A 19,235-nucleotide genomic window follows, 5' to 3' on the forward strand; every position below is an offset into this window, starting at 1 on the left:
CTACAAAGGATTCACTTAATAGAATGCCTATAAATTGGATTCTGTTAATATTTTTGTTTAATAAATTGAAGTAGGTTTTAATACATTCCTGCTATATATAGGGACTGGTTCTAAGGAATAAGGAAAGAAAATGATTGTCTTTCTTCTGTCCCGAGATAGCCACTGTCTGTATAGGGAGAAAAGATACACATATGACAGGCTTTCTTTTTTTTTTTTTTTAATCTTTCTAGGTGATTCTAAAGTACAACCAGGACTGAGAATCACGACACTAGACTCTAGGCTTCTTAAGAACAGAGACTTTCCTTGATATCCATCTTTATAATCTCTAATGCCTCACATAAATCCCCTGGCGGGTCACACTACAAAAAAAAAAAATTCTACCAATCACATAAACTGCTTTCAGTGTGAAACTATAAGAGAACTGGGCAGTCATAAGTGAGGAGAAACCAGGCCACTTCGGACCTCAGGAGGGAACCCCATCAGGATGGGGAGCCCAGGCTGAGTTTTCCTGAGTTTATTTTATCAGTTTGCCGGGAACATTAAACCATCTCCAAATGTAACATTTACAAAGATACTAAAAGTTTCTCACGTCAGAACTTTTATATATGGAAATAATAGCTACCATTTTATAAGCAGTTTAGTGTGTTATGTGTAAAGAACTGTGCGAAACATTTTGCAGTTACTATATTTCACAATTGATGAGATAGGTTTTATCACCCACATGTTACATAGAATAACATGTAATTTAGCTTATTCCTATTTAGCCTCAGGAATTAAATTTATTATGTGTAATTGCTAAGTGATTCCCCTCCATAGTAAAGGAGTAAAATAAGTCCTTTCATGTGAAATCTGGTGTATTTCCAAGAAACATTTTGATCCATTCAAGCTTTATTTTGTCTGTGAAAGACAGCTTTGAGAACTGGTGAGGTACTAACACAGGCCTCAATCACTCCTCTTTCTTCACAATTCCTTCGTTGGCTATGCCTCTTGCAGCTATTTAGGGAAACTCTTTGGAACATTCTAGAACTAAAGTCATCATGAGTTGTGCAGACTATCCATTCAATTCATTCCTTTTTTTTTTAGTTGGTTTTTTTTTTTTTAGTCTATCATTTAAAATATGATAGCTATATGGGGCGCCTGGGTGGCTCAGTCGGTTACGCGGCCGACTTCGGCTCAGGTCATGATCTCGCGGTCCGTGAGTTCGAGCCCCGCGTCGGGCTCTGGGCTGACAGCTCAGAGCCTGGAGCATGTTTTGGATTCTGTGTCTCCCTCTCTCTGACCCTCCCCCGTCCATGCTCTGTCTCTCTCTGTCTCAAAAATAAATAAACGTTAAAAAATTTAAAAAAAAATAAATAAAATACAATAGCATATTCATTATTCACAGACATGGAGGTCAGTAAATATTTCTCCTGTTTGCCATTGTTATCCATCTAGCTAACTCATTTGCCAACTAGTTACATGAAGAATGACAGCTAAAGCTAAAGCCTTTAGAGATTAAGACATAAATTTTCAATATTTCCATTTCTGGCTATATATCAAACTCGATGTACTGAAATCCTCTCACTACCAAGTGTCTAAAAATGTGGATAAAACATGAGAAACAGTATTACGTGCATGGCTGACTTTATCAGACAACACTAGGATTCCCCTGAGGTGGGAACCAGGCTTGAGCAGGAGTATAGCAGAGAACTCAAACAAGGAAGCTGCTGTCTTGTGGGCACCCAGCAGTCTAGATGACCTAGAAGTTGGATTTTAGTACCTGCACCTTCTGAGAACAGGAGACTAGGTTTTGGACCTAGGAAGTGTGGGAAGTTGAATCACAGAACATTTATAAGAGCCAGAGATCACACAGATTACACTCTTAGAGAATTAGAAAACAAGGAAAAAAGGATTTAATTTATAAAGACAGAGTGCATGCAAGAAAACATGCTTTTCTCATTATTGAGCATTTGGTAAAAGAACAGAAGAGTCCCCTTTAAGAATTCTTGGCTATAGGCTCGTCTTCATGGAGGTTGGGTGCTCAGTCTTCAAAGATAGAAAAACCTATGCAAGAATTTGAAAATGGATTCATGTTGGTAGCATGGTCAGCTTTTCAAGAATCAGTGGACATTCTCTTTGGATGAATGTACTCTTAACTCAGAATACAAAGAATTCCCAGAGATAAAATCCTAGAGAATATGAGCTCACATTTAAAAAAAGACAAAACAAAAAGTATATATGATGGAAGAAAGTACCATGAGCAATCCTTGGCAGGCATATAAGTGCCTCATATATTGGAGTAATCAGACACAGAATGTAAAATTGATACATCAAATGCCTTTTAAAACATAAGACAGAGAATTGCAAGTGAGTAAGGAACAGAGAAAAAATCTAACAGGTTTAGAAAAAAAACTAATCGATAAAAATTCTGTTAAGGACTTAAGAATATATAATTAAAATTATATATCCAAGGAAGTTTCATTAATGGTGGAGTTGCATGCATTGGACTAATCTTCTTGTTGAGATTAATTATAATATACATGTAAAAATGTGTGAATGACAGCAACAAAAAGTAAATATTCAGAGCTTAAAAAAAGGGAACCATGCTGGGTGAAAAAAATCCACATTGCTACAGCTGTTTACAGCTACTCATTTCAGGACACACTTCACTGTATAACGCATGAGGTATAAATCTTTAGTTAACATCATACCTAACAGTGAAATAGTGAACAGTTTTACGTTAGGCTGTGAACAAGATAGGAATATGTCTCCTACATTTTTTTTCAACATTATAACAGAGGTCTTAGCAAATGTCATAAACCAAGAAAAAGGAATGAAAGGCCAACGATGAGAAAGGAAGAAGTTACCTGTCTTTATTTTCAAACAACATGATTGTTTATGTAGAAAAGCCTAAAGAATCTACCAAAAAGGACTAGAAATATTAAGCGTGATTACCAGTTCAAAGTCAATATATAAATACAATAAGTCAAGTAAGTCAATTAAACCAATTATATAAATAAAAACTGTATTTAATATACTAACTTCAAAAATTTATAAATGAAATAAAATACCATTTACAGTAACATCAAAAGTTATAAAATAAATTTGAATACACTTAACATGTAAAACTGTGTAAGACCTCCACACTGAAAATCACAAACTATTGCTGAGAAAAAAAATATAACTAAATGGTAAGGTATAAATGTTCATAGATTGGATAACTCAATATTTGGCAAGATGTCCATTCTTTCCAAATTACAAATTCAAGGCCATTGCGATATAAATTAGAGTAGGTGCCTTTTTAGAAACTGAGGCATTTACTTGAAAATTTACATAGAAACACAGAGTTTAGAAAACTTAATCACTTTGAAAAAAGAACAAAATTGAAGAATTTATATCTGATACTATAAAGCTACAGTAATCAAGAGAGTGTCATAATACAGGATAGACAAGTAGCTTAATCCAACAGAATAGAGTCCAGAAATAGACATATAAAGTCAGCTGATTTTTAGCAAAAAGAGAAAAACCAAGATTCCCAACAGACAATGCTGAAACAACTGGATATGCATATGTGGGAAAAAAAATGAACCTGACTCCCACTTCACACAATATAGAAAAATGAATTCAAAATGGATCATCAAAATAGACCTATAAAGGTCTATCAAAATAGACCTATAAAGCATCCAAAAGTAAACACACAATAATATCTTCACAACATGAGGTAGGCAGAGATTCTTAGAATACAGATTCTTAGAATACAAATAATAGTAATCTTAAAAATTTTATGCTGCTATAATAAAAATTCATAGACTGGATGACTTAAATAACAGGCATTTATTTCTCATAGTTAAAGGCTGGGAAGTAACAAGATCAAAGTGCTGGCAGATCTGGTATCTGACTGGTCAGAAACCACTTCTAGACTGAAAGGTGACTTCTCATTCCTTCAATGAGAGAGAGAGAGAGAGAGAGAGAGAGAGAGAGAGAGAGAAAGAGAGAGAGTGAGAGGTAGACAAACACAAACAGGGCATGGGGTTGGGAGGCTCTTTTCTTATAAGGGTCTTAATTGCATCATGAAGGCTTTACCCTCATGACTTGATTACCTCCTAAAGGCCCTACCTCTAAATACCATCATATTGGGGATTAGGGTTTCAACATGCAAATTCTGGGGAGACACAAACATGCAGTCCATAATAATTGGACTTTATCAAAATTAAATACTTCTGATAATTAAAAGACACTAAAAAATGAGTAGGCATGCCATAGACTGAGAGAAAGTATTTGCAATACATATTTAAATGACAAAGGACTTGATTGTATTGGAAAATATATAAATAACTCCTACACCTCAATAATAAAAACACAACCCAATTTTTGAAAAATATTTATTTATTTATTTTTGAGAGAGAGAGAGAGAGAGAGGAAGAGAGAGGGAGAGAGAGTTTTCCAAGAAGGCTCTGCATCATCAGCACAGAGCCTGAGGTGGGGCACAAACTCACAAACTAAGATCCATGACCTGAGCTGAAATCAAGAGTTGGATGTGTAACCAACTGAGCCACCCAGGCACCCTGAGACAACCTAAATAAAAAAAAAAAAAAAAAAAAAAAAAAAAAAGGTCAAAGATCTTGAAAAATTACTCCACAAAGGAAGACACTGGAATGATTAATGAGCCATATCAGTTGTCATCAAGGAAATGCAAATTCAAACCACAAAGAAGAACCATATCATATCCACTAAAATGACTATAATTTAAAAGACTGACAATACCAAGTGTTGGTGAGGACTTTCTCCTAAATCTCTAGTGGAGAAAGACTGAAGAATAATTTGTCAGTTTTATAGAGTCAAACATACACCTTATCTATGACAAAAAAAAATTGACTTATGGGTAGAAACTTCACTCGTTGGTATTTATCTAGAAAAACTGAAATCATGTCTTCAAAAATCTTGGCCAAGAATATTCATAACAGCTTTATTTCTAAAGGTCCCCAAGTCAGAAACAGCCCAAATGTCCAGAACCAATTAAATGTATAAAGGTAAAGGGATAGAACATTAAGCAAGGGAATGCTCTTCAGTGGCATAAAAAAATGAATTACTATAAGCAACAATGTAAGTGAATTTTAAAAATCATGTTGACCAGAGGAAGTCAGATACAAAAGAGTATCTTCTGTATGATTATATTTATTGATATTCTAGAATAGATGGTAGAAATCAATACAATGAGTGCTTCTGGGAGAGGCATTTGACTGCAAAGGGGCATCCTTCTGACCTATTGGGTGTCTATATCTTGACTATATGGTAGTTGTGGTTACATATATAAGCTACATAAAAATTAAATGAACTATATGCCAAAAATCTATGTATATTATTGTTTGTAAATTATACATTAATTTGAAAAATGTAATGGGTTAAATGTCAGATGATTAACAAAGAGAAAAACAGTTCACTGAAAGATAAATTTAAATAATTTGAACAGAATGTTGCATAGAGAGACAAAAAAGATGAAAAATAAGAAAATACAATGAGAAGTTCTTAAAATTTTGAACTGGAGTCCAAGATAAATGTAATATAGAAAGTGAGGGAAAAGCAGTATTTAAAGAAACAACAGCTGAGAACTTTTCAGAAATTATGAAAAACACTAATCATCAGGTAAAGGAGCTCCAACAAATCCCATCTGGGACAAATTGTACATGCTGTAGCTCTATCTTTGTGTAAGAAGTCACTCCAAAATGTAATGGCTTAAACCAACAAGACTTGTTTATGCTCTCTCACAGTTTGTGTGGGTCAGAATTTGGGGAGTGGTTCAGCTGGGTGGTTGTGACCTAAGCTCTCTCATGAATTTTCAGTCAAATGTTGGCTGGGGATTCAGTCACCTGGAAGCTTGTGTAGGACTTGACCAGGGCATCCAAATCCAAGGTGACTTACTCATATGGCTGGGAAATTGATGTTGGCTGTCAGTTGGGGGCATTATGGGCCTCAGTAATGGTTGAATGTCTTCACAGCATGGCAGCTGGCTTGCCTCAGAATGAGTCATCCAAGGAAAAGCTACGATGCCTTTTAAGACCTACTCTCAGAGTCACATCTCAGCACTTCCACTATATTCTGTTGGTCACACTGGGCCAGCCCTGATTTGCTGTGAGATTTATTGTGGCAGAGGACAGCAAAAACAAAAAGAGTATTAAAAGCTATCAAAGAGAAAAGACAGTTTACATGTAAAGTAGTAAAAATTAGGCTTTCAGTTGACAACGCAATTGCGGCAAGAGAATCCATAATACAGAGGGAATTTTTAAAATTCTGACAGAAAATAACTGATAAACTTGAATTGTAAACCCAAGGCTTTCAAAAGGGTGAAATAAGGGCATTTTTAGTCAAAGATGAAGGGTGTTTACCACCTTCATACAAAGGATGTGCTTTAAGGGAGATGAAAAGTGATCCCTGATGAAGGGTCTGAGATGTCACCTTAGAAAGATGGTAAACATGTTAAGTCTTTTAAAATTATGGTGTAAAGTAATCATTCTCATTCTGCTATATACTCTTGAAAATGAGAAAATGCCAAATAACTGAACAACAGCAGCATGAAAACTGAGTGTAGGTATAATTGGAATTAAAGTAGGAGACAATGTCAGTCATTTTAAAAGAAGACAGCAAGAGAGAAACAGGAAACCCAGGAACCAATCCAAGAGAAAGTACAAAAACTGAGAGTAGGAAGAAATCTAATATGTGTAGCCTGCTTTCCAGATAAAAAAAATAAAGATCATCAAATAGGTTTAAAAATAAAAATCAGTTCCATCAGGTTTATAAGGGACAGACGTGAAGCGTGAGGATACAGAAGGCTGGAAGTTAAAAGGATAAAAAAAATGATGTCTGGAAAATAGTCAACAAATGTAAATGCAGATTTCATTGTTAGGAAAGAAGTGATCCTAGAGATAAAATCTTTACCCTTTGATGATATGAAAGATAATATGAAAGTCCCGATCTTTTATTTGCCCACCAAAATGCTTCAAAAATAAGCAGAATTTGAAAGACATAATAAGGAGAATTGAACAACTGTAGGAAATTTTAATATACCTCTCAGAAATTGATGGAACATTCAGACCGAAAGTCATTAAAGCTTTAGAAGAGGTGCACAGCACAATTAATAAACTTGATCTACTGGCCTTATAGAATATTGCTCCCAAGAGTTGAAGAATACGAATTAATGAAATTTGAGCATACACTAGGCCATTAGCAAGTTTCAGCAAATATGAAAAATAGGAATTAGGTTGTCGCCTGGCAGCCCAGCTGAGCTGTCCCACTGAGGGTTCCTGAGGGGACTGCAATAGAGGTGTGTGTGTGGCGGGGGGGGGGGGGGAGGGGGGGTGTGCCTGGTGACAGCACAGCAAGAATGCACATCTGGGTAATGGACACTAGGCGGTCTAGCCTTGGACATCAAATACTCCTTGTAAGGCTGACCTTGACCTCATTCTACAAATTTTGATTAAATGGTGTTTCTCGTCTTCCTACATCATTTCTTGGCAATATCTGTGAGGAATTAGATATCTAAGGACAGCAAGAAAGGAATGGCCTTTTATTTTTTCCAGCAAAGCACAACCAATTAAAGCCTGGAAAATAAGGACCTACGTAAGAGAAAGGTCTGGGTTTTGGAAGTGTCTCTGTAGAGGATGTAGGGATGTGCCTTTCTGTGATAATTACAGAGGATGAATTTGTAGGATGTGAGGCATGAAGACTTCATTCTACTCTTCTTTCCCGAGAGGAAGAGATTGGCTTCTGCCTGAGATTGCCAGCCAGATTTGTTCCCAAATGAATCCTACCTGGGCCAAGCTGTCTCTCAGTAAATACACTGAAAGGAGTTTAAGGATTAGCAGATATTACTAAAAGAACATGAAGAATCTCACATCACCATCTCTGACCCGTCCATCCAGTAATTTCCTGTATCTTTCTCTACTTTCAAGGCCAAAGAAAGCTGATGAAGGCAATAATGGTTAAGGGTCTTACTTCTGGTTATCGTGAATGAATCAAGGACAATGTTAAGATGCAGGACAGTACTTAAAGAAAAGCCCACCTGTTCTCAGTCCAAGCAGAATTAGTGTAGTAGTTAGCCTTCTTGGGTTTGCTCAGGAGAAAACTTGGTAGTAATCCAGGAAATCAATAAACATTCTCTATGGTCGTGCTATTAACTCATCACTCATCAATAAATGTTGTATATGGTCGTGCTATTAACTCATGTGAGTAATGCTTCTCATGTGGTAATAGAGCAACTTAATCTTATAGTGAGTATTATATAGGAAAATACAATGTAGAGCATATTACATATTGATACTGTTGCCTGCTTCTTTATGACCTGTCTTCCCCTCTATGCTAGTAGCCCCATGAGGATAGAAACTTGTGCTCTGGTGCTTACTGCCAGACTTAGCACATTGCTAAGCATATAGGAATGAATGAAAGATTCCAAAATAGGAGCATAAAAGTTTTGTTCACTGTTGTCAATGTATTTAAGGTAGAAATTAAAACCAAACAAAAAAACAGGAAGAAACCGACAACAAAAATCATAAATCATCTCACTGGAATTTTAGGGATATTTCAAAATAAGTGAAGAAGACACTTTAATGAATATTATAAAACAGAGTTGCACAATAGATACTACATATCAACGCATGTGGGTTGTAACTAAAATGATAGAGTGATATTTATAGTCTTAAATGTTCCAACTAGGAAACAAGAAAGGCTAAAAAATTAATGAGTTCAGCATTCAACTTAAGAAGATGGAAACGGGAAAAACAAAATAAAGCCAAAGAAAAGAAGGGAAAAAATAAGCATATGACTTAATAAAATATGAAATAAAAGGGATACAGAGCCAAGGTTGATGTTTTGAGAAGACTAATAAAATTAACCAACTGGAAGTATTGATCAAAAGAAAACAGAAGAGATACAGACAAATACCATTATGAATGGACATAATTTCAGTTAAAGCAGAGATTTATGTGGTTTAGAAAGTATTTGGGCAACTTTACTACTACATATGAAATATGTATTTATTTATGTAAATGCTGTATATATATGAAGAGTTGGGTTCTGGTGAGAGCTCTTTCTGGTTTGCAGATGGCTGTCTTCTCACTGTGTCCTCCCGTGGCAGAGAGAGAGAGAATCTTTCTTGTGTCTCTTTTCATAAGGGCGCTAATCCCATTCATGATAACTGGCCTAATTTGTGGCCTACTTACCTCCCAAAGGCCCCACCTCCAAATGTCATTATATTGGGGTTTAGAGCTTCTACATAGGAATTTTGTAGAGACCTAGATATTCAGTCTATAGCACACCACATCCAGAAGATTCACTTCAAGGACTTATAATTCTAATCATATGTGAATTCTTTCAGAAAGGAGTAAGAGATAATTTCCATCTTGTTCTGTGAGGCTAGTATGAACTTGATTCTCTAAAGGAAGCTCCTTAGGAAGGCAAATGAATGTCCCATCTAGCCATCCAGCTCGTAAATTTAGTGTAAAAATCAAAAGTAAAATATTAGCAAACTGGATACAAATTATAACAAGACATCATAACAAAACTGGATATATCTCAGGAACTCAAGCATAGTTTAACATTAAAAAAATCTATTAAAGGGGCGCCTGGGTGGCTCAGTCGGTTAAGCATCAGACTCTGGCTCAGGTCACCATCTCTCGGTTTGTGAGCGCGAGCCCCGCTTCAGGCTCTGTGCTGCCAGCTTGGATCCTGGTGCTTTGGATTCTGTGTCTCCCTCTCTCTCTGCCCCTCCCCCCTCTCAAAAACAAGTAAACATTAAAAAATTAAAAAAAAATTCTGTTAAACCAAATCACCATTTTAATATATTAACAAAGAAAAACAACGATATAAACACCTCCGTAGATGCAGAGAATTTTTTGATATGTTTCTACATTCACCTATGATAAAATCTTAGCCATTAGGAATAGAAATAAATTGTATTAACCCAATGGAAGATAGGTAACAAAAATTTGGAGCAAACACCACGCATAATGATGAAACAGTAGAAGTATGCTTTTAAAAGTCAGTGAGGGGTGCCTGGGTGGCTCAGTCGGTTAAGCGTCCGACTTCAGCTCAGGTCACGATCTCGCGGTCCGTGAGTTCGAGCCCCGCGTCGGGCTCTGGGCTGATGGCTCGGAGCCTGGAGCCTGCTTCCGATTCTGTGTCTACCTCTCTCTCTGCCCCTCCCCCGTTCATGCTCTGTCTCTCTCTGTCCCCAAAATAAATAAACATTAAAAAAAAAAGTAAAAAAAAAAGTCAGTGAAATAAGCGCTTCTGTGTTTTACTGGAGGTTCTAACCCGATGCAGGAAGATATAAATAAAATGGAAAGATTGAGACATAACCAACAAAACCTATTTTCCTATGTGATAGGATTATATAGAAATCCAGAGTGTAACAATAAATTATTAAAATTAAGTGAAGAGTTTAGTATGATCGCTGATACATGATTAGTAATAGGAGAACTAAGTGTGTTTTTAATTATCAAAACCACAGTTGATAAATACAAATACAAATACCATTTTTAAAAAACATGCGAACATATATATTTTACATGATAGAAATAAAAATATAAGTCTAGGACTAAGTCTAACAAAAACGTGTAAGAGCTTTGTTGAGGAACTTAGATGAATTCATAGAAAGACGTTAAAATATGTAAATTAATAGGCTCATTCTCTTTCTTCTGGGCACAGAGCTAGACAAGGCACCCCATCCTTCCTTGTGGCCAGGTGCGGCCCTGGGGCACAGTTCTGGCTAATGAAGTGTGAGCTGACATGCTGTGTACCATTATCAGACCTAGGCTGATAGTGATCCCTGCACACGATCTTGATGCAGTCTTTCTGCCTTGCGGCCAACAAATGCCGAGATTTGAAGTTGGCAGAGCCATAACATGGAAAGAGCCCGTGTTCCTGTCCCAGTGCTTGGAGGTCCCCCTACTGCTCAAGAAAACTCATTATGAAAAGAGAAATAAATTAATGTCGAGCTTTAAGCTCTTATACTTTCTTAGATATGTTTGTTACGGTAGCTAGAGCATTAATAACACAGAGCATTGTAACTCAGAACATTGTAACTAGAGCATTGTAACTCAGAAAGAGGTACTAGGTTTAAAAATAACAAGACTCGACATCACAAAGATATGAATAGCCTCCGGAATGATCTACAGATTAGATACACTTCCAGTGGAATTCCAGAGAACCTTTCCTTGAAGTTTGGAAAACTGATGCTAAAGTTTATCTAGAATAACCAAGGGCCGAGAATAGGCAAGACATTTCTGAAGACAAGTAAGAGCAGGGTGGGAGGAAACTCTCTCAGATATCAGAACTAATTATAATGCTGTAGTTCAAACTAATTACTAATGTGGGGGGAATGCGAATTGAAACCACAGTGATTCGATGCTTAAAAATGGCAAAAATAAAAGTCGATATCGCTAAAGGATGGCAAGGGTGCTGAGCAACAGGAATGCTACACATGCTGCTGGTGAAGGGAGTGCTAATACAGTAGGATCCCTAATGAAAGTAATTTGACAATGTGTCGTAAAATTGAAGACACCGCGTCTTTGGCCTTGTACTTCTCCCATTTTTCATCTACATCTGCTAGGTAACATGGAAGATGGTGCTAATAGATGCATTTCTATGATAGCACACAATAAGGTTTAAGACAAATGCCTGTCAGCAGCGTAACAGACCAAAAAACCGTTGCATGTTAATTCAGTGGTGTATGATACAGCAGTGAAAATAAATGCACGCCAATATCAATCGAATTCACAAGTATAATTTTAAGTGAAAATGGGCATTTTGTGCAAACTAAATATAGGGTTTTTCTAAAATTTTTAAAAACGAGAATTTATTTTACTTAAGGATTCTATGCGGTATACTTAGAAATGAATACGAGTACCTGACCAACACAAAAGTCAGGATAGTGGTGGCCTCTTGGTAACACGCAGGAGGACACCAAGCGAGGAGCACACAGGGCTTCTGCATTGGTTCTACTTTGTTAACCTGGTGGTGGGTACAAGGGTGCTTTTATGCCCATGCTTTATAACCTGCATGTATGTCACATTATTTTATATGTATTGAGTTTTTCCTAACTTGAAAAATAAAAGGAATCATCAGGTTCAGCTATATTCCTTTTCCCAGACCATTATCAGCTGGATTTATTAAGTAACAACTCAGCTTTTCCCACCAATGTGCTTAAAATATGCTGCTTCCTTGCCCTTAAAAGTTGTCTGCTTCCTCATCAATTTATGTAAAATGGAAAGGCTCCCTTTGAAACCTGGTTCAAGTCTCACCTCAAGTATCCATGACCTTCCAATACTTTAATTTTTTCATCTTTAACATTGGGGTGATAGTCCCCAGCTCACAAAGCTGTGGTAAAGATCATACATATACATTTACATATCTTACTGAAACCGGTGTTAACAGTTATCTCTCCATGCAGCTTTTTTTCACCAAACAGGTGTTGAACATATGCTGTGTTATAAATGCTGTAGGGGCTACAAAATGAATAGGACATAATGCTTCTCTTCAAGGAGCTAGATGTACTCACACACAACTAGATGATGCTGCATGAGGGATGTAACTGTGGCGTATAAACAATGTTGAAGAACTTCATAGGAGAAGAGAATTAGTTCTGTAAATGCAAGAAAAGCTTCAAAGAGGTGGTGGCATATAAGATGAGCCTCAAAAGATTTTTTTTCAGTTTGTGCTCGTGCACGCAGAGCTCCTCTTGACCTTGCCCACTTACTAGTAAATGCTCTAAGTATTTCAGGTGAGTCACAACACCCCCATAAAAATGGGCTGTTGTCGTGAAAGACTCATCCATTCCATACCCTAGCCTCCCTCACTCCCTGTTCCATACAGTGGAAGCCATCCACTGTTGCCTGTTTTAGTGGATGGACGTTAGTATCGCAAGGACGTGAAATCATCTTTGGTTATTGCAGACAGGATAAACAGATTCCATTTTACCCTTGTCTAGACTTGGGCAAAGTAAGTGACCTGAAAATTCCACATAAATATTTTTTTGGAATGTTATGTCCCCATGAATCATTTGGCTTAATTAGACTGGTCATTTTGTATCCACTTTTTATGTGACCAAGAGAACCAATATCTGACAAATTTACTGACCCGGAGAGAAACTTCTGGGAAAGAAGCTAATACTTACTGGACACAGGTCCAGCAAGCCACAATGCTAATTTTTCTACTTCTGAATGATGCAATCACCGCTACAGGTTTAGAAGCATCTTAAAACCTTCTAGTTCATTAAAATCTTTGGAGACTTAATGCTTTTGAATTCCCAGCATAATGTAAGCTGTTTTTAATAATAGAAATTTAATAGAGACAAGGGAAAGCCTGTGTGTAGCTTCTCTGGATATTCTTCTTGAAAGCCCAGTTTTGTTAGAATTTCTTTTCTAAACAGTGGGGGTCTGTTTTCTTGCCTTCTAGAATGATTGTTTTAAGACATTAGGACATGCATCCCCTTCTTTATCCTCCAGCAGTCTCTTAGACAAAAAACAAATCTGAAGCTCTTTCTGGGACTTGCCAGACCAACACATAATCTGCCCTCATCCACTGTCTCTCTTCCCCTCATGCAGTGGCCCAGCCACACTGGCCGTCTTGCTGATCCTTGAACTTACTATGCATGTTCCCAAATGCTGGGGCCTTTACACTCCTCTTTCTCTGTCAGAATTAGTCTTGCTTAGATTTTTACAGAGCTCTTTTTCTTATGTCACACAGATTTCTGCTGAAATCTGCTCAAATGCTACATCTTCAAAGAGCCTTTTTGTAGTCATCCTATTTAAAGTAAAATTCCTATTGATCTCCATACCTAACTCTGCCAGATGTTTCTTCACAGGGTATGTCACTATCTGGCATTATTATATGTGATCTTCTATTTTTATGCATATTCTCTTCTTTCTCTTGAATGTAATCTCTGGGAGAAATGGGGCTTTGTATCCTGGTGTTTGGTACATATTCGTATTCAGTAGATACTCATTGACTGAATGAAGGAAGAAGCTTACATTTCTGTTGCCCGAAGAGATAGTGTTAAAAGAAGACTGAGGCTTCATGGTGGAATCCAGAGTGGTACAAGACAGAGGTGGTATGAATGTCTATAGAGAATACACAGAACTTGACGTCAGAAGATCTGGGGCCTTCTTTATTAGGCACGTGACTTTGGATGGGTCTGAGTGTGCATTTCCTCTGACCAAGTGGATTAAAATAAAGTTGATGAGATCAAAGGAGAGAAGTGGTAAGTTTTCATAAATCTTAAAATCTTAATACAATTATTGCCATCTCTGTGGGCCAATATTCAAATATTACAAAAGCAAACCCAGCTGTTCGAATTAAAATTCCCCACTTTCAGGGCTGGAAAACTCTCCTAAACATCTAATGACCTTCCAGTCATTTTGAAATGGAAAACTTAAATACAATGAAACAAAAAATGAGTTGAAAGGCTATTACGAAACAACAAAATGTAATATTTCCATATGTGCATGCACACAAATGCAATTATAAGCATTGCTTTCTTGTCTCTTAAATTTCAGTCTTTATAAAATTAGCTAGGACTTTCATATCAGTTCTTTCTCTGAGGAATAAGTAGATAAGCTAATCTCAGCTGGTTACAGATTTTAATTTCATAATATACTCAGTCATCCCTTAGATATCATCTTTATGAGTCATTTTGTGTAGATAAAACAGTAAAAGCCAGCTTCAAATTAGGCTGTTTAAATTCCCTTTTTCTAATAAGGAAATCCTTGCTGTTGTATGATAAGTACTAAAAAGCATTAGTAAAAAGCTAAATTCCTAAGAGATTTAGGGTAAAACAAAGACTTTAAGTATTAATAGTCAAATAAATAAACGAGGGCTGGATTTTCTAGTTCACTGACATACTCTTTTAGGTGAGGGCCTCTTTTGATATATTCGCCTTATTTTCTTTTGGCCGATATTATTGCCATGTTATTGGGATAGTCCATGTATAATGAAACTATTAACATGTGCATGTTGAGGCCCAGGTATAATTTGTGTCTCTGTTTACTTCAGAGAGGTGGAGGGTGGTTTTATTAAAATAATATCTGTATGTATTAGAGATGAAAAGTACATGCTAAATAGCCCCTGTGGACAGAAACCAACTGTTTGTTTTGCAGGGCAGGATGTCAGTCATATACACTGCCTCCATTCAGTGAGAGAGCCTTTTGTTGCTCCGGCCTTCTTTCCTGTCTCTATTCTGTGCACAGAGTTAGTTCGTTGAATAGAGTCTCAGAGAAGTGGAGGGCCCTATTCTGAAAGGATGGATGAGGGTAGCACTAATTCATTACCCTAGGAGAGTTCCTGATCCTTAGTCAGGGCCAGGCTCAGATATTACCTCCTAATGACATCTTCCCTAGTGGTCTTCTCCCTTATGTTCCAGAAGTCTGTGTTTCTGTCCCTCTGTACAATTGTCTACTGTGTCATGTAGCACATAAAATAATATTAATCACATGTGCATAAGTATTCCCAATACTCTGAGTTTCTCCTAGTCAGCTCTGTATCTGTAAGCCTAGCACAGAGCCTGGCCGATAGTGGGCGCTGACTGTGTCTTTCCAGAACAAATAATTTCGTGCAGGTGCTATTCACCACTGACCTCCCTAAGAAGGACTGAAAGTGTACACAGTCTGGCCAAAGTTGAGATGAGATGATCCCAGCTTTTTCTTTGGAATGCCAAAATGTAAAGGGTGTGGACATTGTTCATAATGGTTTTTAAAGATTGATCAGAATTTTAAGACCCCCTTTCTTTTTTTCAATAATGTTCCCTTTCCCAAACTCTGAATTCTGTTAGTATTTTTCTTTTTATGATGAAGCTTGAAGTGCACTAGGGCCAATCTCTTCCCCTTTCTTTTCTCTTCCTGATGAATATACCACCACTGATTGGAAAATTATTTGTCTGCTTGCTCTGAGCTTCACATTTGTTGTAATCGTCTACTCTTGCTAGCCATTCCTCTTATCCTCTAGGGGTCTTGGGCATAGAGGGGGTGTGCATGGAACTTTCTCCAGTGTAACTAGATTCATACCTGGACCTACAAAAGAATACATGAGAGTGTCAGTGGTGTGTGTGTGTGTGTGTGTGTGTGTGTGTGTGTGTGTGAAGGGGAGGATGGAGGTATAGACAGAAGATAGGAAAAGTCAGAGGGAGACTTAAAGAACATGAGTTTTATGGTCTCTGAAAATGTCTTTGACATTCTTTCCCAGGTTGACTTTGGATTTGCTAAGAAAATAGGATCTGGACAGAAAACGTGGACGTTCTGTGGAACTCCAGAGTATGTAGCTCCTGAAGTCATTCTCAACAAAGGACATGACTTCAGTGTGGATTTTTGGTCCCTGGGAATTCTAGTGTATGAGCTCCTCACTGGCAAGTAAGTACATTCAAGTTCACAGAAGTGCCAAAATAGTTTACTAATGATAAAAATATATAATTTAAGAGTTTAACATTTTATAAATGTTTTTGATTCGATGTGATGACTCTTCCCGTATGTATGTTTTACATGTAGCATGCTTGCTGGTTTGTAACGTGGAGAACACATTCAGGAAGGTACGAGAAAAGGAATACAGAATTTCTATCCTCTTTTCATGGATAACATACTAAGGGTGTGAAGATTTTGGTAATCCTGTTATAAGAATAAGAAAAGGAATTTCAGTTGCGGGCTGTTATTATTTCCTCTTGTATATATTTTTTGCAGTTGAGAAAATAGTAATCATATTTCAATTAAATCTGTTAAAGAATGAAACTGCCTTTAGCCATGCTTTTCCATCTTCCCAATAAATCATTAACGAGAAAAGCTAAGAGAAAGGAAAATTCCTGGATTTAAATTTTAATCTCCTTGTCATCTGCTTTCTAGAGGTGCTAATGAACAGACACCAGACACAGCAGGAAGTTTAGCAGTGAAAATTGGATTATCGTTCCTGGAGGGATTAAAGGGCTATGTTAATGAATCCAAGATCCCAAATATTCAACACACATGCACACGTACACATACGTGCGCATGCATTTGTACCCACATGTGCACACACACATATATAGGCTTTATGTAATACTACTTCATGTTGTGAAACACTTTGCAAGTTTACAAAGCACTTACATGTGTGTTATCTAGTTTTGCTTTCATAAATCTATGTGGAAGTTAAAGAAAGAATTTTTATTATTTTATAATTTAAATTTTTGTTATGATTATCTTATGATTTAAATTTTATGGATTAGAAAGCCAGGACCGATGGCTGCCTGCTTAATATCAGGGATTTGATCCCAGATCTTCTAACCCTAAATGTGACACACTTTCCATTACATGCCCATGCCTTATACATATGTGTTTCTATTTTTTTAATGTCTATTTGTTTTTGAGAGAGAGAGAGAGCATGTGCATGGGGTAGGGGGAGGGGCAGAGAGAGAAGGGGAGGGGACAGAGGATCTGAAGTGGGCTCTGTGCTGACAGCAACCAGTCTGATTCAGGGCTGGAACTCACGAACTGAATGGTGAGATCCTGACCTGAGCCGAAGTTGGACATTTAATGGACTGAGCCACCCAGGTGCCTCCATATGTGTTTTTAATGTAATGCATGGACATACACACAGGATTAAGTTCAGTTTTCTGCCTCTGTTTCAAACTGTTTCGATCATCCCTATAAACTTTTATAAACAAATGTTGTCAGTCTTATATTCAGGGAGGATTTGCATATGGAGTGACATAGGAAATACTGGAATGAGTCTGTTGACGGGGATTCACGTCTCTACACATACTTAACGAGTTTCATATGGGACGTCTGGGTGGCTCAGCCAGTTGAGTGCCAGACTTCGGCTCAGGTCATGATCTCATGGGTTGTGGGTTCAAGCCCCATGTCGGGCTCTGTGCTGACAGCTCAGAGCCTGGAGCCTGTTTTAGATTCTGTGTCTCCCTCTCTGTCTGCCCCTTCTCGGCTCACACTCTCTCTCAAAAATAAATAAACGTTACGTTTATTTATTTTTGAGACAGGGAGAGACAGAGCATGAATGGGGAAGGGTCAGAGAGAGAGGGAGACACAAAATCTGAAACAGGCTCCAGGCTCTGAACTGTCAGCACAGAGCCCTACGCGGGACTCGAACTCACGGACCGCAAGATCATTACCTGAGCTGAAGTCAGACACTTAACCGACTGAGCCACCCAGGCGTACCCCCCCCAAAAAAATTTTTTTTTAATTTTTTTTTAACGTTTATTAATTTTTGAGACAGAGAGAGACAGAGCATGAACACGGGAGGGGCAGAAAGATAGGGAGACACAGAATCTGAAACAGGCTCCAGGCTCTGAGCGGTCAGCACAGAGCCCGACGAGGGGCTCGAACTCACGGACCGTGAGATCATGACCTGAGCTGAAGTCGGACGCTTAACCAACCAAGCCACCCAGGCGCCCCCAAAAAAATTTTTTTTAAGAAGAGTTTCATAGGGGCACCTGTGAATATACCACAGGTATTGTGGATTTGAGCCCTGAATCGGGCTCTGTACTGACCGCTCAGAGCCTGGACCCTGCTTCGGGTTCTGTGTCTCCTTCTCTCTCTGCCCCTCCTCCACTTTCTCTTTCTCTCTTTCTCTCTCAAAAATAAACAAACATTAAAAAACAAGTTTCATAAAATCTTGAACTTTCACACTAAAGATTCCAATGTTAGATTACCTGTGGGCTATAGTCACCTCAGTGTCCACATACATTAAGCACACAGATACAGAAGATTATATTATCTGTATTCATTTTCCAATATTCATTGCTTAATATTTTGAAGAAAAGAAGAGAAAATTGTCCAGACTGTCATTCAGAGAGAAAGTTTCTTAAAGTCTTGGGACACAAGGAGTTCTGTCTCAAGAATTTGTTTCTCATCCCTCGGAAATTTGCCAGCTGCATTTCTAAGAGACACACGTGGTTCTTGTAGGTAACTAGAGAATATACATCTCAGTCTTTATCAGCTGGAATAAACGGCTGCAAGGAGTAGGGAAATCAAGGGAGCGAATAAGGAAGAGGGGAACCTCAATAATGTGGATTTGCTAAAGTGGCTTTGAGCTGTCAAAAAGAAGTTGAGAAATTATTTTTGTAAAGGTTTTCAGGGTGGGGTAAGAGAAATGTTCATTTTAAGTGACCCGAACCCTAGAGTCAGAAGGTAAATGAAAATGAGAAAAGAAGTGAAACAAACCAAAACACAACAGACACAACATAGCTGTAAATACGTAAGTATTGAAAATACAGCGATACCTTTTGTTTCATC

At 37.6% G+C, this 19,235-nt stretch overlaps 1 protein-coding gene across 3 annotated transcripts in view; it reads left to right on the forward strand.

Annotated features, from left to right (window-relative positions):
• The window catches only part of PRKG2 (protein kinase cGMP-dependent 2), a 105,265-nt gene that overhangs the window by 70,034 nt on the left and 15,996 nt on the right, over positions 1-19,235 (forward strand). For all 3 annotated transcript variants that reach the window (XM_047856397.1, XM_047856398.1, XM_047856399.1), the window contains one exon: positions 16,207-16,370. In XM_047856397.1, the coding sequence (XP_047712353.1) occupies positions 16,207-16,370 (164 nt within the window). The remainder of the gene's footprint in view (positions 1-16,206; positions 16,371-19,235) is intronic.

This window comes from Prionailurus viverrinus, chromosome B1, assembly GCF_022837055.1.
Source record: "Prionailurus viverrinus isolate Anna chromosome B1, UM_Priviv_1.0, whole genome shotgun sequence".
NCBI classification, from domain to species: Eukaryota; Metazoa; Chordata; class Mammalia; order Carnivora; family Felidae; genus Prionailurus; species Prionailurus viverrinus.